Source organism: Pteropus vampyrus, unplaced genomic scaffold, assembly GCF_000151845.1.
Source record: "Pteropus vampyrus isolate Shadow unplaced genomic scaffold, Pvam_2.0 Scaffold95, whole genome shotgun sequence".
NCBI classification, from domain to species: Eukaryota; Metazoa; Chordata; class Mammalia; order Chiroptera; family Pteropodidae; genus Pteropus; species Pteropus vampyrus.
The window spans coordinates 2,993,175-3,015,923 of NW_011888876.1; the positions used below are offsets into that span (position 1 = coordinate 2,993,175).

A 22,749-nucleotide genomic window follows, 5' to 3' on the forward strand; every position below is an offset into this window, starting at 1 on the left:
AGTTCCAATGGCACTGGCCCCGCTTCCAGCTCAGGACTGAAAGAGAGAACATTTTCCAGGTAGCAGTGCTGGGTTCAGGGTACACGGAACCCCAGTGAGCTCAATCAAGGCCAATGAGACAGAATCCTAGAACTTCCAGGAACACAGACTTGCTTGCTCTTTGCCTTGGGACTTGAACCTGGAGGAAAAGTAGGTGAACCAACAGCACCACCATTCCTCCACTAGGGGAGAACACGTCCAAGAACTGGGTCCCCTGTGAGGAATCAGAGCAAAGTATTGGGGGTGGGGGCCTAGATCCTAGTGACTTCCTCTCAGTGACTACTTCTGGCCGCACCTGAAGCCAATCTGCCCCTGAATTCTGCTGTTATGTCAGCCAACAAATCCTTCCCTTGGCTTAAGCCAGCCCGGGTTGGGTTTCCTGTCACTTACAACCCAAAAAGCCCAGACTGAAATCCTATTCCTTGTATTTAGTATCTATGACGCGGCTTCAGAGCCAGGCCCGTGCCCAGTACCAGGGCCGCCAGGTGAATAACCCACTGTGGGCCCAGGCCTCGGCACGCCTCTGTTCATCAGAGAAGATGAACCTCAGGCCAAAAAAACTGTCCCCCAAATTATCACGTGGTCTTTTAATACGTTTTTTCCCCCAAGGGCTTCCCAGTGCACCTGGCATAAAACCCAAACCACTCTCGTGTGCTACAAGGTCCTGCCAACTCCCCCCACCCCGCCTCCTCCTCGTGGGGCTGCTTTCTGCTCCCCGGGCGCCATGTCCATCCCCACTGCTCACCCACTCTTCTCCTCTGCCCAGAAGGCCAAGAATCTCATGGGTGGCCTCAGGGCTACATCCCCAGAAGTGACGTGAGCGCTCTTGACAGAAAGAAGCCGTCTGTGTTACTGAGACTTACCCAATAAACGTGTACTGAGGAGGGGCCTGCTTGGTCCGGCCCATGATCCGAATGTCACAAATTGCAGCTTCGGTCGAATCTCGTGGGATGAATTTAATGCACAGCCTCTTCTTTCTAAATGCGACTTCCTCTGAAGGAAAGAGCAAGAAAAGGTATGAATCTTCCAGAAATGCCAACATCTCTATTCCGAGTACCACGTCTCCTGTCACATACTCTTCCTGTCAGCAGAAGCGACCGGTCATCCAAGTGGCCTGACAGGAGGGCTGGGTTCTACCCCCCCTGCCCTCCACAGGGCCGCAGTGGACAGGCTGTGACTGCAGACTGGGCATCAGTCACCCTGCTCTGCGTTCACGACCTGACCCCAGACAGCCCCTGCCGAGAAGGGGCTCCCAGGGGTACGTCCACTTCTGCAAGAAGAAACAGTTTGGAATAAACCGTGGGGCTGGCTTCTAGAAGCCACAACCACAAACAGCCTGCTCCCTGCACCGGCCGTCAGACACACGCGCAGAGAGACCCTGAGTATTAACGTTTTACCACGTGGGCTTTTTTCCCTTTTACTGTAGAAATTTTCTAACATTTCCCCAACGTAGAGAGAATAGTAAGTGAATCCACATGTTCCGGTCATCCAGTTTCAACACTGTCAAAAATGGACAGGCTGCTTTCGTCCCTCCCATCACCTTTGGTCTTGCTGGAGAATTTAAAATGAATTTCCACCGCCGCGACTTCTCACCCATGGATATCTCAGTAGGCATCTGTAGCAGTGACTTTTTTTTTTTTTTTAACGTGATCACTATGCTATTCTCATTCCTAACAAAATGAACAACGATTTCTTAATTTCATCCAATAGACAGTCTAGACTCAAGTTTTCTCCAACATCTCAAAAGCGTCCTTTAACTGTTGGTTGGCCGAAATTGGCCGGTAAGCCCCCGAAAGCCCCTTTAATTTGGAAAAAACCCCCCCCTTGGCCCCCGGGCCCCGGTAGGTTGAAGAAACTGGGTGGTTCCCCTGTACTTCCTGTAAACTGGCAGTTACAGCTCAAGGCTCTATGCAGGCGCACGTTCGATTTCTTCAGGTGAGAGCACTTCGCAGGTGGCGCATGTACATCCCGTGGCATCACACCGTGAGGCATGCCATCCAGCTGGGCTTCCCGTGGTGTGAGCCTGGTGCCTCAGCTGTAAAGTCCCCAACGACGATTCCCTGGGTGGTGTTTTCTTCCCCCTGATGACTGCTGCATCGGTTCATAATTTCACTGAAGTTTTCAAAGTGGTGATTTTCTAAATCCATCATTCCTTCTACATTTATTAGCTGGAATGCTTCTACATAAAAAATAACTTTTCTTCTTAACTACTTGAGCTCTCTGCAATATGCTTGTATAGAAAAAAAACGAGTGCATGACTCTTTTATTTATCAAGTCTTAGAGTGATGAGTCGGTTCCCTAGCAACCTCCAGTGGTGACCAACCAGGTATTTGTTCTTTTGTGGTTTTTAAACATGAGATTTAATCAACGGCCGTGTCTCAATACATGAGTCAGACAGATCTGAGTTAAAATCCCACCTCTGCCATTTTCCGGCACTACGACCTGAATTTCTCTTAGCCTCGGTTCCATTACCCGTAAAAGGAAGTTAATGAAACGGGGACGTAGAGGGGATGAAACGGGATCACACACGTGCTACACTTGGCCCGACGCCTGGCACCCAGGAAGTGCTCAATAAAGAATGTTCTCTATTGGATACTCTTATCATCTTTACAAGTAAGCCTCCAGCACACCCTGTATGTCAGAGCTGGGCACTCACGTTCAAGAACCCTCGGTTCTTGAAATAAGGACATTTAAAGCAGGGAGCAGCATGGGGAGGAAAGGGTGGTCCTGTTTTTGGAACTGATTTTACCAAGGGGAGGGCAGACTCGCGGTATTGTATTGTCGTTGGGGACCGGGGTGGGGGGTTGGTTTTAAAAGAGCCAGGCGGAAACTCAGAAATTGTGTGGGTTCTCTTCCTAAGCGAGGAAACTGAGGGCGAGAGCAGACCCACAAGCTATGAGTAATAACATCCCGAAGCCAGACCCTAAATGCTGTACCCAACGAGGCGGGGTAGTGTCCTGCGGGAAAGCGTCTGGAGCAACCCTTCCCCTTTGAAAACTATTAGCTGATCAGATCGGGCCTTGGCAAGTGTGAAGAAAGTGAGATCTGTCCTCAAAGTAAAAGAAAATGCAGGTACTTTACTTGCTTTTGCCAGGCTGCTCTTTGCTCCATTCCTCCCGTCTACGGCAAACTCTCAGAGATGGAGCCACTAATTACATAGGCTAAGACAGGCCTGATTTTAAGTAAACATATTATGCAGAGTCAACAGAAAAGTGTTCAGCCATGTTAATGAATACAGAGAAAGGACAAAGCACTTTACTGAAACAGTTCTCCAGTTTTTAAGTACTCTGTGGATTACAACAAACTATTTTAAATTAATGACAGAAGTCTCATCTTTTGGCTGACTCTACAAAATGAGGGCCTTAAATGCACTCAAACTGCACAGAGCTGACCACAGGTTTATCTGGTCAGCTTGTGCTCACCTGTCCCCTGGGTAAAAGGCTCCAGAAAATGACTGTATGACCCAAAATAAACAGGCTACCCAAAACCCACCCTCCTTGTGTGATAAGATACACGCTGGAGATGCCAGGACGATCTCACAACGTCCACAGGGCAGCAACCATTACACCCCTAGTTGCGAGGAGTGGCTTCCCACCCAGAATTACTATGTGGGGTCACCCCACAGCAGCTGGACATGACCCCAACAGGAATCAGCTCTGGGCCGCCTCACTTAAGTGGTTTGACAAATTGAGAGAAAAATGCAGAATGGGAAATGCTTAGTGTCTCTATAGTGTATCACTATAAAGACATTATCAGTCAATGAGTTGTCAAAAATGAACACCAATGCAAATTTTAAGACTAAGAAAAACGCTGGAGAAAAATGGGAAATAAACACAAGTCTACAAGCAATTTTAGTTCTCAAGCAGATAAGTCTTTTAAGAATAAATAAAAGTGGCCAGCAAACATTCGTGAAAATGTTCAGTCTTGCTAATAAATAATGAAGTGGAAATTAAATAAAATTAAGATAGCAAAACCAAATAAAAAATTTAAAACCCACGCTGGCAGGCCTGTGGAAAGCAGGTACGAGCCTGTATCATTAGTAGCACTGTGAACTGATATTCCTGGAAGTTAATTTGGCAACAGAGAGTAATAAAGCTTATTGTTATTGGGCCCAGCCTCTGAGCAAGGCACTGTGTACGATGGGCACCTTAGGTGATTCACAGATGAATTAAACATGGATCTTGCCCTCAAAGATAAGTAATAAAGACATGAAGAAACCACATACATGGTTAAAATGCAAGCTAAAAGCAGCATTATGAGATGAGATGAATAATATTTCCCCCAATCCCTTTTTACAGATGAGGAAACCAAGGCCCAGGACGGTGAAGTCCTACAGCTGGAAGTAGCAGAGCCAGACTCAGTATCAGGTGAGACTCACTCCAGAGCACAAGTTCTCCAACTTGCCAAGCCGCAGTTTGTCCTAACGGAATTCAGAGGCAGAATCGGCCACTCCCGTGGACTTCCCACCGCTGTGACGTGCATGTGCTCACTCCCCTCCGTCCCTTCCAGACAATGTGTGCTGTGCCAGGTGAAATAAAAAGCAATAAAGAGGGGGGCCTCTGACCGATCACAGCCCTGTCCAATTACACTGTAACGCAATTCCTTGTTCTCAGGTCCAGGTCACCCATAGACTAAGGTCCTTGAGGCAAGGGCCAGTATCTTAGTCATCTTTATATCCCACAGCCTGCAGTGCCTGCTAGCCACTCATCAATCTTAACTGACTGTGGAGAGGAAGGAGAGCTTGATTCAAACTGGGATGTGTCTGATGCAGGTGGGAGAACTTGAGAGATACGGGGTGTGGACATTCAGCATTGAGGGAAAGGGTTTTCAGGCAGAGAAGACAATAAAGCAAATATGTAGATTCGGAAAAAAAAAGGAGTCTGCGGAGGGCTCCTTTTGGGTAGAGGATAGGGAGCTTGAAGGTGAGGAGTATGTGTGTAGAGGGAGGTTGGAGGCAGACCGCAGAGGACCTATTACCCAGCAGCCTCAAGTACCTGGTAACTTATCGCAAGGAACTCATCCAAAGTCTACACATAACCAAGCTGATCTACAGATTCAACACCATTGCTATCAAAACCCCAGCTGACTTCTTTGCAGAAACGCACAAATTCTGAAATTCGTATGGAAATTCAAGGGACCCAGAAAAAGAATAAGAAATTCAAGGGACCCAGAATAGCCAAAATCGTCTTGAAAAAGAACAACGAAGTTGGAAGACTCATACTTCTTGGTTTCAAAACCTGCTACAAAGCTACAGTAATCAAGACTGAGATACTGACAACAAGAAAAGACATACAGATCGATGAAAGAGAACGCAGAGTCCAGAAACCAATTCTCACATCTATGGTGAACTGACTTTCAGTGAGGATGACGCCACAGTTCTGTGGGGGCAAGAATGGGTATCCAACTGGGCAGTCACATGCAGGACAAGAAAGTCGCATCCTTATTTCACACCACAGACAGAAATTCACTCAGAATGGATCGAAGATATAAATGTAAGAGCTAAAACTACCAATCTCCTAGAAGAAAACAGAGCCACAAATCTTGGTGACCTTGGATTAGGCAGTGGTTTCTTAGGTATGTCACCAAAATCATAAGCAACAAAGGAAAAAAAAAATAGATAAATAAAACTCTGACAAATAAAAACCCTTTATATTTTAAAAGGATATCAAGAAAGTGAAAACACACAGATGGGAGAAAATTGTGCAAATCATATAATTAATAAAGAATTTACGTTTTCAAAGTAGTTGACCCTTGAATGACGTGGGTTGGGGGGCCAACCCCCTGCACAGTTGAAAATCCACAAATAGCTTTTGACTCCCCCAAAACTTAACTACAAATAGCCCGCCCGTTGACTGAAACCCTCGCAGATAGCAATAAACAGCTGATTAACAAATATTTTGTATGCCATATGTATTATATATTGTATTCTTACAATAGGTTAGAGAAAACAAAATATTGAGAAAATCATAGGGAAGAGAAAGTACACGTATACTATTTATTGAAAAAAATCCATGTATAAGTGGACCTCTGCAATTTAAACCCATATTGTTCAATGGTCAACTGTGTATTAAAACATTCTTACCACTCAATGTTGAAAAGACAACCTAAATTAATATGGCAAAGGATAACAATAGACATTTCTCCAGAGAAGATACACAAATGGCCAACGGAAAGATGCTCAATATCATTTGCCATCGGGGAAATGCAAATCAAACCCACAATGAGTGATCACGCAACACTCACTAAGATGGCCGGATGAAAAGGAATGACAATAACAAGTGTCGGTGAAGATGGAGAGAAATTGTAAGCCTCATACACTGTTGGTGGAAATGTAAAATGGTACTGCTACTTTGAAAAACAGTGTGGTGGTTCCTCAATAAAGAGTTACCATGTGACTCAGCAATTCCATGCCTAGGTATGTACCCAAGAGTTATGAAAACCTTTGTCCACACAGAAATTTGTACTTGAATGTTCCCAGCGGCATTATTCACAACAGCCGAAAGCAGAAACGACCCAAATATCCATCAACTGAATGGATAAGCACAATGTGGTATGCCCATATACGTGGATTATTATTTGTCAATAAAAAGCAATGAAGTCCTGAGACATACTGCAACACGAATGAACCCTGAAAATGTTATGCTAAGTGAAAGAAACCAATCAAAAAGACCACATACTGTATGATTCTATTGCATGAAACATCCCAGATAGGCAGATCTACGTAGGAAGCACATCAGTGAGTGCCCAGGGCTGGCAAGGGTGAAAACGTGAGGGTTGGGGAGAGATGGAAAGTGCCTGGAACAGGGAGAGAGGTTTCTCGGAGGGTGACGAAATGTTCCGAAATTGACTGTGGTGGTGGCTGCACAGCTCCGTGAATAAACTCAGAGCCACTGAATGGCAGGCTTTGAATGGGTAAACTGTATGACAGGTGAATTACCTCTCAACAAAGCAGTCACCAAAAGAACCCGATATACAAATACATGATACGAACTATTTGTAAAAGGTGCTTAAACACCTGCTTCTTACAGAGTGACACGGTGGTTAAAAGTGTGGCTGGTGTCGGACTGGTGTGCGTATTCTCGTTAGTCCCCTACTTCGAGATGTGTGTGGCCTTGGATAAGTTCTTTAAGCCCTAAGTAGTTACTGTGCTTCATTATTTCACATGTACAATGGGTTTAATAAAACCCATCTATGAGCAGGAGTCTTCTAAAGATCTGAAGAGATCAGGTAAGTAAAGCATCACAGAAGTTGGCATAGAGTAAAAACATGCTAAATATCAGCTATTATAATTATTAGCTAATACAAGTGAAAACAAGTAAAATAATAACAAGTAATAATAACAAGTAAAAATAATAACAAGTAAAAACAAAATGTCCAAAAGTGAAGAGACTTCTGAGAAAAATAAAAACATGCTATAATGGAATCTATTTGTTTCACTAAATAACTGCTACGTGGAGTCTGTATAAATATGGAAGGTCTGGTCTATATAAAACGTTAGCAAGAAAACATCAAAAAATGGTGGAAACATAAAGTATGTCTGACACAGAATGAGACACGGAATTTCATAAATAAATCGTGTGTCACAAAGAAAGGATTCTCTGTGTTTGTTTTTTATTCACTGCTTCACTGTTGTGGGAATCCTAAAGTTGGTCAGAGTAATTAAAAATAAAACAAGCTAAGTGGTATTACATCAAAATGGGGAGGCTCAAATATCCCTAGGCTTCCCAGCACTATTTAATGACTGGCGTGCATGACAAGGGCTTGAAAGCACCCCGGGACCCCGAAGAAGCTTCCGATTCATCAGCGACTCGCTTCTGCCTGGTTCTACGCAGGGCTCAGAGCACTCGCTCAGAACGAATCCTGTGTTTCCTAGCATGCAGTCTCTCTGGTTCTGGCTATTCTTGTGAGCTCCAAGACTCCAAAACGGGGGACATCACTGCACTCGTATTCCCTGGGCATCTCTTGATTTATTTTTCCCTTTGCTGCTGGGTCTCGTGCCAAGCTTGGCTTCGCAATACCAGAGGCTGCACTGAGGAAAACTAGCTCCGGTGTCTTTGTCCGTCCGTTCCTAAGTGGCCGATTCTGCAGGGAGCCCCATTCTAACAGAAAAGGACATCCTGCTCACTTACATGGCGCTAACGAGAACACTGTAAACTCCTTGGAGAACCGAGTCAGACACACATCAAGAGCTGCAGGGTTTATTCATGGGCATGCGGTAAAGACTCTTAAAATGTTTCCAAAGAAAAATGCACATAAAAAATATCTAAAAATATACCTGGAGGAAGGAAACTCTCATTGTGATGAGTGGCACTAAAGGATGACTCACGTGTGTCCACCGTCTCCTGAATTGGGATGAAGCCTACAGGCAGAGTGTCCTTGATGTCAATGAGCTTCATATCCACTAACACGTTCCCTAGATGACTCTTGGGAAGAAAGAAAAGAGATACAGACTATTAATCTGAACACGCCTGTGGTGGGTTTGCCATTTTGGCTTCGAGATGCATATTTAACACAATGACTCTTACAGCTTTACGACAGCAGGTTAATTAAAGTAGGTGCCACTTAACGTTCCCCAGCGGTTACACAGGGACTCAGTGGCCCTCGGGAAGGAGTTTCATCTGCAGAACCTCAAAGCCACTCACTCAGATGTGGCCTTGGTTAGGCAGACAAGCAACCCAGGAGATGCTTGAGACATAACCCAGCAGAAGGCAGCTCTGCACAGGTCCCAAGGAGGCTGCCACTCAGCCTGGAGCATCAGCTCTTGGGCCCGGCAGATTTTATAAAGAGCAAATTCCTGGGGTAGTACTGTTGGGGACAGAGCTGCATATAAACCTAACAGAGAACCAATCACATTCCTAAGTGATTGCCAGTCTGCACGTCGACACGCATTTCTGTTGCTAGATACATTCTCGTGAAATCCCAAGAATCATAAACAAATAGAGTGAAAAGCCCTACTGCGTCAGTATTACACATCTTCTAAAATGACATGCACCAGAGCCTCTTAAAGCCTCTATTTAGGGGTGGTATATGGGGTCCACAGTGCGCAATTTCTGAAACCACTGCAGAAATATCTTCCAAAGATGGCACGCGCCACTCTAATTGCGAGAGAGAATTCTCCGCAAACACACTGGCACTCGGCGCCCGCATTTCGGAGTGTAAACGAGCTCAAAAGATATCTACCCTACAACTTAAATATGTGGGGCCGCCTCGGAGAGTTCATTACGGTCTTCACCGTGATCTGCAGCTTGCTTCCCCCTCTCTAGTTAGAGCCAGTTAAGGGAAGACTTATGGCTTCCGATCCCAAGTCTCTCCGGCTAGGATCCTAGCGATGCTCTTTGCGTGCCCATTTCCCAGAAGCCCCTCTTCCCCAGAAGCCCAGCCTGAGCACACGCTCCGCTCCCTCGATCTGTGCTCCCGGTCACCGTGGCCTCCGCGCTCACTCTTCAGGCCTTGTTTCTGTCTTGCTCAGAGAAGGGCCTCCGCCTCCGCCTCCGCGTCTGTGCGTCATCGGAGGTCAGCCCTTCCCCGCTGGATGACAAATCTAAACTGTCTCGATAAAAACGTTAAAGGTGTATCTGATAAATACACTATAAACCAAACGTGCGCAAATGAAATAAATTCTTTGGGACCCGACTGTGAGGGTGACCGTGCCGCGCGGGAACTGCGGCCGGCGCGGCTGCGGCGCCGTGGTTGCAAAACCGATCCTGTCTCTCGGAACCGTCGTGTCTGCCGACGATGCGGTACCGTTACACCCCAGGCGGCTGGGCCTCGGGAAAATGGAGCACAGTGCAGCACAGCAAGCGGAAGGCTGGACCCTCACGGGTGGGGAATAAATCTCTGACCGTGCGGGGAGGGTCTGAGCGGTTACGCTGACTCGCAAACATCGGCGGCTTTCAGAGTCGCCTCATCTAATCCATCATAATTTTTTTTCATGGCAGTTGCGTCTCCATGTCATCACCGCTTTCTGCATTGAGAAATTAGCAGCTGGGTAGGTTTCCCTGCCCCGGAGATAGATGGGCATTCATCAATATCCTTCTCGAACGTCTTCTGCGTGACAGCTTGGGTTTTACGGAAGTCAACTGCAAACCAGTTAGCGACCTCGCCCTCCACACTCTACACGTCCCCGATCGTAAAACCAGAACGTCAGCCATGAGGCCGTTTAAAAAACGCATCAGAAAACCCTCCCGTGCCTACAGAGCGGGGGGCTGTGCCTTCGGGACTTCCTGCGGTCCAGGGGGGCCCTGGGCACATGGCCGCCACCACACTGGGTTTCATGCAGCAGGTCTGCGACACCATTAATTTTGTGAGTTCCTCTCCCAACCCCCATCCCGTGCTCCCTTTCATTTCCTCCTCATAAATATGAAGAACGTATTCCCAATCCTTGTTGAGCAAATGATTCATGCCAAAAGCCCAATATGCACTGACTCAGGGTGTTTATATTGTCTCTGGTAGCCAGTATTTGCTAGTATACTGTAATTATTTTTGACAACCTTGCATTTAAGGTAGCCACAGATAACCAACTTAATATTCAAATGTTCATAAATCCTTCTGTTTAATATCCTCCCTACCTAATCTATATACATTATTATTACAGGTAATGCAGAAAGTACAGGGCATGAAAAGTGCAATTAATCTCGATCCTTCCCCAGGAAGCAATGTCACTCCAAAGCCAGGTTTCTGTATTAACTGCGTTATTGGGGAAAAGAAATTTAGGTTTCAAAGGAGTCTCCCCAAACTCCTACACTGGGAGTCTCAAGTCACCTAATTAAGAATCTGTCCAGTCTGGAGATCCCACATCCCTCCTTTACAGCTGTAAAAAATTATGCTCTGCAAAGTCTTGGCTCTGAGAGCAGGGCCAGCACAGACCGGCTGCGGCAGCCTGAAATATGCCTCGCTCCTGCTCTGTTCCTGGGCTGACAAGGGGCCCCCGGAAAACGAAATGCACCTATTCCGTATACTGCTTCACAGGAGAGGCGGGGGCTCCCCCACTACCTTCTTCCTCATCTTACACCCCTCACTGCACCCCACCCCCCGCCACGCCTGGCCCCCATGGACTAAGACACACAAAGTAGACAGTCAATAAACATCTCTCTAATGTTCAACAAATGTGGACTAAGTCAGTGCATTTTCTATAATACGTTTACCTATGACGCCCCAAACTAACAAGCCCCAGTGACCTCTCTCTGTCATTTTTAGACTTGTCACTGTTCCCACACCGAGGGGTCGGGGACTCTTCTGGCCTAGAATACCAATAACCCACAGCCTTCGGGGGAAACACAGCAAAAACACATTGAAAACGATCAAAGAGGTCGTGGCTGTCCTTTGAGGGCACAGTTTTGAAATAAAGCCTCTTCAGTCAGGACAGGTGAAGGCTCAGCCGATATCAGCAATGACACCGCGAAGCCACTGAGCAGAGCGAGGGTGTGAATATGAGCAGTTCGAATCCTCGGGAGTTCGTCCTTCCAGCCCTGAGCAGCCGTGAACGTGCGGGCCAGCAGACAGAACAGAGGTGACGAAAACTAAAAACATACATAGTTTCAAAAAAGGGTTTCGGTAAACTGCAGGGACAAAGGGGCGCGGAGTGCACCGTGCAGCTGTGGACACAGGGGGAGAGGAGGGGGGTGACGGGGGGACTGCCCCAAACGCCATGAGCGCACGTCTGTGAAGTCAACCCGGCCTTCAGACCAGGGACCTGCTCACACTCGTTACAGACTCGGCTGCCGCCTTCGGGCCTGTGTGCAAAAGATTTCCAATGTCTAGTGCCAGGACTGTCCCTATGCCGTTAGAAACCCTGCACTTTACAAGCATGTTACTCTCATAATGGGGGGGGGGGGACAGGAATTAAAGCAAGGTCTTCTTCTCCAGTCCCAAATATGTGAGAAATAATTTTCCTAACAAAGACTTTGCAACAAACACAGGAACGGCTGGTGGAAGAGAGTGATGGCCAGAGAGCCTTACGACTGTCCACACCCAGGACACGCTGGCGGGACACACAAGGGCCCCGTGACAGGGCCACAGGGTTGGGGGGGGTGACGGGGAGAAAGGCTGTTCCTTTTCCCCTTTTGTGCTTCTCAATGAGGATGTCTGAAGTTGCTTTTTGCTTTTTAAACCGTGAACATATATATTACCGTTATAATAAAATTGATAAAAATATTTCAAAAAAACTTTGCTTTAGAAAAAGATTATAACATTTAGGCCAAGAATAAATTGCCACCCCTGAAAATGACAATCTGACTGCTCCCTCATTTGAGGCTAGGGAAGACAGGTGACCTTGGACAAGCACAAAAACTGTCTGACCTCAGGAAAGGAGCTAATACTCCAAGAGTCTGTCTCAGGATGGAAGAGGTGTTATCTGCAGGGTGCCTGAGCAGGCCTCACATGGGGTGGATGCTCAGGAAAGCTAGTTCCCTTTTTTCTAAGCCACCTGTTAAAACACTATTGGAAAAGCCTCAGGAGGTATCTTTAAAATTTCCTAATTTATGGGCCCAAGCATTAAAAACGGCATACTAAAAAGCAGTCTGCACATGTGGATGCCTACCTGCAGAAACAATGACATGTCAGAGGTCACACAGAGACTCGGGGAGGAAGCCGGTCATTCTGGAAAGGCCGTATCTGTGGTAAGGAGTGACCATGCAGCATCTTTGATGCCTCCACTTGCCCGTCAGCTTTCATCCCAGCCCCACGGGAAAGTCCCCAAGTCACCGCTACCTGTGATTTGTTACTTGGAGGGGAGGTAGGCATCTGAGCCTGGGAGAGAAATTTCCTGGTTTCCTTCTGCGCACGCATTTTAATGAAATTCACTGTACACTTGGGTATGTGGTTAATAATACTGTTAATAGATGAAACACAGCACTAGCTGCTGATGCGACCCAGTCCACTAAAACCACAGATAAATTAATATAGCAATAAAAATAAACCACCGCCACAACAAACAAACAAACAAAAAAAAAAATGAGGAAATTTTCAACAGGAACATAAATGGCTGGTGCTCGTTCAGCACGTGGTAAAGCGCTACTGGACTTACATTTTCTTTGGAAAATGATCTTGTGAAACACAGGTATCTGGTCACCTTGGATTTAAATAAGCCGTCTTTCCAGAGGTCAGCATCCACACCATCTGCTGTCTGGGCAACCTGCACCGGAGAGACAGGGAGAAGGACCACAGGTAAGGCAGGACGGAACCGGAGGTGTGCATGAGCAGCTTCCTGCCAATTAACACTGGCCCGAACTCTCATGGCATCTCATTAGTTCATTTCACTGGGCCCTGGGAAAAGATTTTCCAAAAGGGGAAAAGGGAGAGTGTGAAAAATACAACTTCTAAAAATATTGTCCCTGGGGAAGCCATTGATTAAAGACACTCTGACAAAAATGGTTCTAATGAGGAAAGAGCAACTTTTGTTGTAATGGACCAAGGAGGGACTGGAGAAGTCAGCACATTCGGTGGCTCATTACCACCTACTCAGGGGACGGTATGGGGTGCAGATAAAAGTCCAATGTGGTGTGAAATGCCACCTGAGAGGGTCGCTGCCTGTGGAGAGACTGACACATGGCCTCCTGCTCCAGGACCCTGGGCCAGCCAGGGGGCTTCAGTCAATAGGACTCTACTGGGGACCGGGGGCAGGTATCAGGAAAATTTGCTCCTTACTGTGTCTTCTTGGTACAACCCCTGAAAGTGACATTCAAGGTCGGAAACCGGACCATGATAGGAAAATAAAAAAACATCCAGTTCCTTGTTTACAGTCTCACTAAGAAGCCATTTTCCCATGTACAGCTACAGAAATTTTCCTCTAAGAAGTGTTCAAGGATGAAGCCAGCCTAGACTTGAGTCTTAAAGGACCCGTGTGCTGGCTGCGGGGCGGGGGCTCAGCGCAAAGCCGCGCGTTGCGTTGCGGGAGAGAGTTTGCGGTGAGCCTGGAGAGAAGGGAAATGCGGGATGAGGGCGGCGTTCCTCTCGTTTTTCCCAGACCTCTCTGTGAACCGAGTCAGGGCTTGCTCTGCCTTCTCACTCAGCAGCCAACACCACAGCGCTGCCAGAGCCGCATCGGGGGATGAATCAGCCTTCCGCACCTTGGCGGGCGCCCTGAGCGGGGACATCGGAAAGGCTGAGGGGGCAGCACTGCGCGGGATGAACTCTGAAGGGGTCCTCCGCACCTGCTCTCTGCCGTCTCCTGAGTCACCCCTGTGAGGTGCAGACTCTGGGATGCAGCCCTTCATCTGACAAGCTCCCGGCCATGCTGACACGCTGCCGAAAGCACCTCCATTCTTTACACAAAACACGGCCTGGACTCAGCCGCACCCCATGCACGTGCTCACAGAGCCAACGGCCTGCCACATGCACAGGCCGGGGACGTGCGGGGTGGCTCCCCCAGGACATTCCCGGGGCCCCCCACGGCCACGTTCCCTGAGGCTGCCTCAGAAAAACCCACAGGCCAACCGCCAAAAGAAAGATGCTTTTCCCCACAAACCCAACAATTATAAATTAGCAAATATAACAAAGGGAGAAGAAAGCTCCTTCTGTTAAATGTGCAGATATGTCTGACTTGAAATCTGGAGGAATGGTATGAGGATAATTTTAGGAACTGTTTGCTACAAGTATGTCACCCACACAGAAAGAAACACGCTGGAACGGAATTAGTCCTCGTCAGCATTTTTTTGTCCATAACGGTCATATGTAAAGTTTCTTGGAAAACGTGAGATTTAAGGCAATGGCCCCAACTCTCCACCACAAAGGGTCCCTTTTGTTTGTTTTCTGCCACAGATTCCACGTTTTGTTCCCCAAACTCTACTTATACTGTACTTCCTCAATTCTAGGATGTAGTCATTTGGGAATCACTATGGATTTAAAGTACACCACTTCAGGAAATCAAAAGAAATAGTATCATATCAAAATGTCCAATCTATTTTAAGATGCATCCCAATTTCAGAATCACTAAAATGAGAGAATAAAAAAATGCTGTAAGAACAAAGAAACAGGAAACCTGTATAGTTTCTCTGTAATAAATGCATTATTTTTGATACATTAAGAAAACATAGTCTGCAGAGCACTTGCCGTCTGCGGAAGCTCAGGCTGGGGGGCCTCAGAGGGAGGACGCTGTGTCTTTAACCTTCCACCGGAGAAGAACGGAGAAGGGCTCTCCTGGAACCTGGAAATTCCACCGAGAGGCAGCTTGTACCCTAAGTCAAGGCTACTGTTCCCAGCGTTTGAAAACGACGATACCCTCCGCTCCCCTCTGCTAGGATTGTCCTTTTCCTGAGAAGACACCCTGACGTGATAGAGAGGCCAGTGCAGGGATGCTGAGGGCAGCGGCCTGCCCTTCCTCACGCCCCCCCACCCACGGGCCCCCCGCCCCACAGCCCCCACTCACGGACTCCCCCCTCACACCGTCCCCCCCAGTGCCCTTTCTCTGTCCTGGCAATTACAGTCTCCACTCCCAAGTCTGAGAAGCATTATAAAGGGACAACCATAGGCCCAGCTTTGCCCTGAGGCCACAAATCATTTGCAATGAAGTAAAAGCTTGTAATGCCCTCCAACCCTAGCCAAGAGGTGGGGGGGAGGGGGCGAAGGAATGTGAGTGCGTGTGTGCGCGCACGCGCACATCTGAGCAGAATGCAGACGTGCCGGAAGCCTGGACCACAGGAGCTGGAGCCACGCAGGGGCCACGGCTCCATGAACAGGAGGGGAAGTGAGAAGGCCCCTGGTCCCGTCTCATCAGCAACACTAGGGAAGTGGCCTTGGTGTCACAAGGCAGGGCATTCCCAGCCTTGTCTTTCAAGTGGCAATGCGATGTACCCAGAAGCTTCTCTCCAATCCAGTCACATAAAGGTGTTTACTAACCTAAACGCTTCCCATTCCAAGTCCGATGAGCTAAGACGAACTAAGGACACAAGATAAATTAGGTGAGGCAGGTATCTGCACGCGGCACCTCTGCAGAAGTTCACATCTAAACTCTGACCGCGTGAACCCAGCAACCAGTCCAAGTCCTGAGATGGGAAGTGGAGGGGGCAGGGGGGGCTCCTACCTAGGGCACTGTGGGGTGAGATGATGCGCATGCCAAGTGCCTGCCCCAGTGCACCCAGGGAGCAACCGCACAGCCAGCGCTGATATGTCTAAAAATGGGGACATACATCAATCCAAATATTGAAAATGATGTCATGTGACATCAGGATTCTAAAAGTCTTTAACTGCCATGGCAGGACTCAGCTCCAACCTCTGGCCTCCTGGGGTTCCTTCCCCATCTCTGGGACTAAATCTGGTCTTTGAACACACATGACCATCCTGTGCGATTAACGTTCACCTGCCCCAATTATCCACAAGGATGACGCCTGCTCTGATCACAGCTTAGCCCCTGCACGAGGCAGAGTGCGTGATGCATATGGGCTCCGTCAAAACTCTCAGAAGGAATGAAGTCATCAGCCATTCAATGAAGAGCAAGGTGTGAAAGGCCACAGTCCCTGCTAGCTGCCCCTGTCAGGTAGGTAGAATTTTTTAAAATAAAATTTCCAAGATTTCATACCTTGAGCTAAGTGAATCCCCTTCCAAATGAGCACTCTGCGAGGCCACTTACTCATTTCAACAACCAGGCCAATTTTTTTGATTATCTTGTTTGTCCTTGTTTTCCCAATGACTAGAGTATGACCACTGCTGCCGCCGATGCAGTGCCTGCAGAGTGTCTGCCACAGGCTTCACATGCGCACACGCTCTCACACTCACGTACACGGCCACACTCACACGCACGGTCACATACACATACACACGGTCACACCCACGTACACGGTCACACTCACACGCACGGTCACATACACATACGGTCACACCCACGTACATGGTCACACTCAGGTACATGGTCACACTCACACGCACGGTCACATACACATACACACGGTCACACCCACGTACATGGTCACATATACATACACACACCCACATACATGTCACGCTCATGCATGGTCACACTCAGGTACATGGTCACACTCATGCATGGTCACATACACATACACATACACACGGTCACATCCACGTACATGGTCACACTCACGTACATGGTCATACTCAGGTACCTGCTCACAATAACACACACACACACACATACGTGGTCACACTCATACACATATACACATATACGTGGTCACACTCATCCACACACACTCACGTACATGGTCACACTCACACACATGGTCGCACTCACACATACACACACTCACGTACATGGTCACACTTATGCATGGTCACATGCACATACACATACACACACATGGTCACACCCACGTACATGGTCACACTCACACACATACACACACATACATGGTCACACACATACATGGTCACACTCACATGCATGATCACACACACACACATGGTCACACCCATGTACATGGTCACACTCATACATTCAGGTACATGGTCACACACACATACATGGTCACACGTACAGGGTCACACTTACATGGTCACACACACTCATGTACACGGTCACACTCAAATATATACACACTCACACACATGGTCACACTCATACACATACGTGCATGGTCACACTCATACACACATACATGGTTACACTCAGGTACAGGGTCACATACACGGTCACACACACATTCATGTACACGGTCACACTCACACATATACACACACACATACACACTCACGTACATAGTCACACTCGCATACAGGAACACTCATATACACGGTCACACACACACACAGTCACACTCACATACTTGGTCACACTCACACACACACACATACATGGTCACACACATGCATACACACTCACATGGTCACACACATATACATACATATTCCATATGCTCATACTCATTCACACACATATGCACACTTATACTCTCACATATCCACACTCACACACTCATTCACATGCATATTCACACTCATACACAAACTCACACTCTCATACATATTCATACTCACATTCACTCACATGCTCACTCTCATACACATAGACATTCATACACACACATACATACATAGTCACACACTCACTCATTCACATACATATTCACATTCATACAGACTCATATTCACACGCACTCATACATAGTCACACTCACACACACTCACTGTCTCTTGCACATGCACGCCTTCCCTCTCTCTGCTCCCTGAGTACAGGAGCTGCCTCTGAGGAGGAACAGGTTGAACGCATATGGGTTTATCTCTCTTCTCTGCCAATTCTCTTCTAAATGACAACCGAGTGGAGAAAAGTACGAACCCCCTAAAATAAGGAGCACGAGAGGATGCCGATGATGTCTGGAGGTGCGGAAAGCGGAAGGTGCGATGGAGCAGAGCAGGGGCTGGCATCTCAGGGCCTGGAGGGGCTGATAGGTCAGCCCTCAGGGCCCCGGGCAGGAGCCACCAGACACCACTGGAGGGGAGGGAGAGAGGGAGTTCAGGGCTGAGACAGGCAATCTGGGACAAGGACTACAAACGCAGCGGTTCACGCCCAGGCCCCGCCCCCATTCTGGATGTATTTTCTGCTGGAGCAGGGCCAGGAAGGCGCAGGACCCCGACGCCAGCCTGATCAGTGGGCACGGAGGGGAAGGAGGAAGAAAGACTCCAGAGTGAAAATGGGGTGAACCAGGCGCACTGCTAGTGGGCCCCCTCCCCTCCCCCGCCACCACCAGGCTCACTTTCCTTCCTGCTTCTGGTGCCTCGGCAGCCAGCTGTACCCTCTAAACGCAGGATAGTGAAGGGTTTGTCTCTGGGGAAACTAAAGAATGCCAGAGAGACTCTGGGCGTCTCCTGTCTGAGAAGCTCGGTCCTCCCTGTGCGGCCCCACCCCCACAGCTCCAACCCCACAAGCTAGCGTGCCCCCCTCCTAAAATATAAACTGACAACAAATGAACACCAGGCTTTGGGGCAGTCTCAAATATGAAAGGCAAGGCCCCAACTAGAGAAAAGGGAACTTGAAGGTAGCACAGATAACGTGAAAGCTAAGGAACAGATGACCAAATCTATAATTTATATCCTCAGAGGGATGAGGGAATATACTACATCCACCAAACGAGAATGGAATATTGTAAAAATGTTTTTAAAAGGAACAATTTAAGAACCAAAAAAAGTGCGTAGACATAAAAAAGTTATAGCTAAAATTTTAGAAATTCAAACAATTGGAAGAGAAAATTGAGGAAATCTTCCAGAAAGTAAAATGAAAAGATGAGATAAATTATAGGATCAATACAACATCCAACTAATAAAATTTCCAGAAAGAAAAACAAAAAATGGAAGAGAATTGAGCCTCATACAAAAGAGGTCCTGAGTGTTCTAGCACAGTGAGCAAACAAGTCTTGACCCGAAGCAAAAAAAGAGAGAATCCCACCAAATTTGGGATTCTTCCAGAGAGAAATAATAGGTCACGTACAAAGGAACTAACAGGTCACACATGCTGTGCATGACATCTCCATGGCTTAATTTTTTCATACCTGGAAGGTTGTACCTTTCGACTCTACATAGCTTTTATGTAAGAAAAACAACTATTTAAAAGACTTCATTGGATGGGGTAAGAAATAAAGATCCGCTGGATTTAACCTTGAGGCGGGCTTGGTAGATCAGCCGCCCGACGAAGCCGCCTGGCCATGAGCTGTGCAGTGATTCCTTAACGCTGTCAGAGGCTGTTCGGCGACAGCATCACATCGAGCACTCTTTGCCCAGAGAAAGGCTCCAGAAGGACAGACACCATGGCTAACCAGCAGATTCTTCACCCTGTTCACACCCTGGTGCTTTCAGAGAGCCCACCCACAATTCAAAGATGTATCTGGCAGACAGAAAGCAATCAAAGGGGCCAGGAAACTCTGCAGACATTCCAAAAGGAAGATCTGGCTGACATCATGAATAAGAATGAAGTTCAAAGGGCCCTTGATGTGTTAGATCTTGCATTGTGGAAACACATACACTTGGCCCAGGTCAGACAGTGGCCAACCATGGAGACACTTAAACTCTTAATCAGAGCCGTGTGGGCACACCGCGGAGGCAAGGAGCTTAAGTAATCATCCTCTAGATCAGCAGTCTCCAAGCTTTTTGGCACCAGGGGCCGGCACTCCGATGAGAATCTCGCGCCTGATGATCTGAGGCAGAGCTGAGGCCGTGATGCTGGCGCTGCGGAGCGAGTGCGAATACAGATGAGGGGTGACTCGTCAGCCCCTCCAGGCCCTGAGACGAAGCTTCACTCACTCACCCGCCGCTCCCCTCCTGCTGTGTGACCCAGTCCCTATCAGGCCACCGACCTATATCAGTCCACGGCCCAGGGGTTGGGGACCCCTGCTCCAGATCCCTAAGGAGAGGTATGCCCAAAATGCTCTCTAAAACCTGTAACGTGAAAAGAGCCATGTGACTTATCTGTGGGTGCATGGAAGAACTCTAGGCTGTTTTTCGGGTTCTATCATTTTGTATCCTGAATGGAGAGCTCGAGTTGGCCACAGACCTTAGGCTGAAATGCTTAACATTTTTGAGCAGAAGAAATGAGTGGGCGTCTCTACCCTTGAGACGGCTGCCTCTCCCCCACCCCGGGGCCTTGCTCCGGTCCGGGCCTCTGCGACACCGCTGCACCCCGGCTCCCCAGCTCTCCGTCCTCAAGCTGATCTTTCCTAAACCTGCCCATGACTTCCTGCCTCCTTGGCTTTGCTCCTGCAGCTCTCTCTTAAGTCTCGTCACATGGAAGGTTCCCATCACTTCGGGCCTGGCTGAAAGAACCTGTCCCCTCTGCAAATCCTCCCTGATGATTCCAGCCAGAAGCACACTCTCTTCTAAGATCTTCCCTGCCCTTCATCTTCTTGCGTGAAGCCTTCTCTAACATAGACAAAGCCATAGGAATGTTTTATAGTACAATTTTTTAATTTAAAAAAATCAGATCATAGAGACCTAAAAAAAAAAAAAAAAAGTAGGCTTTTAAATACTTGCAAATGTGCATAGAGTTACCAGAGAAAACACAGGATGCCCAGTTACATCAGACTTTCAGATAAACAATGAACAATTTTTTCAAATTTAAGAAAATTTCAAAATTTTCAGATTTAACTGGGCTCCCTGTATTTTTAGTTGCAGAATCTGGCAAACTGAACGAGGAGGCAAGTACTAAGGCTCTGTTTACTAACAAACTAGAACGAAACTAAAAGTTGAGCACCGGGAAGATGCTTGTGTGGCACGTTCAGACTACCACGGGCCACCACACACCAGGTGACAGGGACCACCGTGCACCAGGGGACGGGGACCATCGCACACCAGGGGACAGGGATGCGTAAGACCGACACACGCTTATCTAGAAACATCTAAATGACATGTGCATCATTCAGGAAAAACAAAGCAAGGGCCTGCTGCATGATCCAGCTGACGGGAAAAGCGCGAGCTGTGATTTATTTCTGTAAGTCATTCATACATGCAAACGCAGGCAGAAAAGGGAGGAAAAAGAGCAAACCGATGACCGTGGCCAGCAGACATTAGGGGTGTGGTCGAAAGGTACTCTGGCCGTATTACTTGACTTTTTAAAATAAGATTTTTGTATTCGTTATTTAATTAAAAATAAATACAATTTTTGCGTGCGAAAAGAAAAAAGTCTACAAGGATCCTTCCGAACTGTTAATAACATGGGTAAGATTAGAAAAAAGGAAAGGTATGATTTTCACTCTTTAGTTTATATAATTCCATATGATTTGGATTTTCTCATATGAGCTTTTATAGTTTTTAAAATGTCATGAAGAGATTTTTAATTAAATTAAAAAAAAAAGGCAGGGTGCACTGATCTTCTCTACCATAGATTCTGGAAGGAAGAAAGAATTTCATTATGGAAGATGAGTCTGCTGAGCAGAGAAGCACAGAAAAGGCTAGCTCCTGCAGACTGCCCCCCTGTCTCTGCTAACCACGGCCAGGGTTCCAAAGTTCTTTTCCAGCCGGGCTCTGGGATAACAACCTATGCCTCATACCACCGATACCTCCTCTCCTAGGCCAGCGAAGCAGGAGGATGCAGCAGGTTAAAACATGGGCTTTGGTACTGAAAAGATGTGAATTCAAATCCTGACTTCACCACTTAGTAGCTGTGTGACCTCGGCTGAGTTCCTCGACCTCTCTGAGCCACAGCCTCTGCCTCTGTAAATGGAAACAACAGATTCTCACACGGCTGCAGTATTAAAAGAGACAATGTAAATAAAGTCCTTTGCCCAGCACCTAGCACACAGTAATCACTTAATCAATGGTAAATATTGGCGTTGCTGTTGTATCGGGGTATGCAAGCCGACCTGGCTTTCAATAGAGACCTGGCTTTAAATAGAAACCTCTTCCTGCATAGGCAGTCATCACAGGTGTAAGCCATCTCTACAAGCCAAGTCTTTTCTTTCAGCAAATATTTACTAAGCACTCATGATAAGTAAGGCAGTGCACCATGCACTTCAGCGTATACAAATACGAGTCAGGCCAACAGATACGGTGAATCAGCAGTGAGGGGCCAGTGCAGGGGCAGGAGCCCTAGGTTTGGTCTCAGCTCATCCACACCTGCTGTATGATCTCAAGAAGAGCCACAGAGCTCCCTGAGGCTTTGTTTTCTCATTTGGAAAAGAAGATTATAATGGTAATTTCACGGGGTCATTGTGTGAAGTAAACACTGTCTACTGGAGCAACTAGCACGGGGCAGACACGGCACGGATACTCCGAGTTAGGAGTCGGGCGAGGCAGAGTCACGTCAGTGCTATGAGGGAGCATAAGTGCTGACAG

General features: G+C 47.4%; 1 protein-coding gene across 8 annotated transcripts in view; it reads right to left on the reverse strand.

Annotated features, from left to right (window-relative positions):
• MVB12B (multivesicular body subunit 12B) overlaps window positions 1-22,749 on the reverse strand; it is a 159,198-nt gene that overhangs the window by 104,273 nt on the left and 32,176 nt on the right. For 7 of the 8 annotated variants that reach the window (XM_023533057.1, XM_023533063.1, XM_023533062.1 and 4 more), the window contains exons 3-5: window positions 13,064-13,171; window positions 8,315-8,462; window positions 903-1,032 (exon numbers count right to left, since the gene is read on the reverse strand). In XM_023533057.1, the coding sequence (XP_023388825.1) occupies window positions 903-1,032; window positions 8,315-8,462; window positions 13,064-13,171 (386 nt within the window). The remainder of the gene's footprint in view (window positions 1-902; window positions 1,033-8,314; window positions 8,463-13,063; window positions 13,172-22,749) is intronic. The other variant, XM_023533059.1, reaches the window with a different exon arrangement.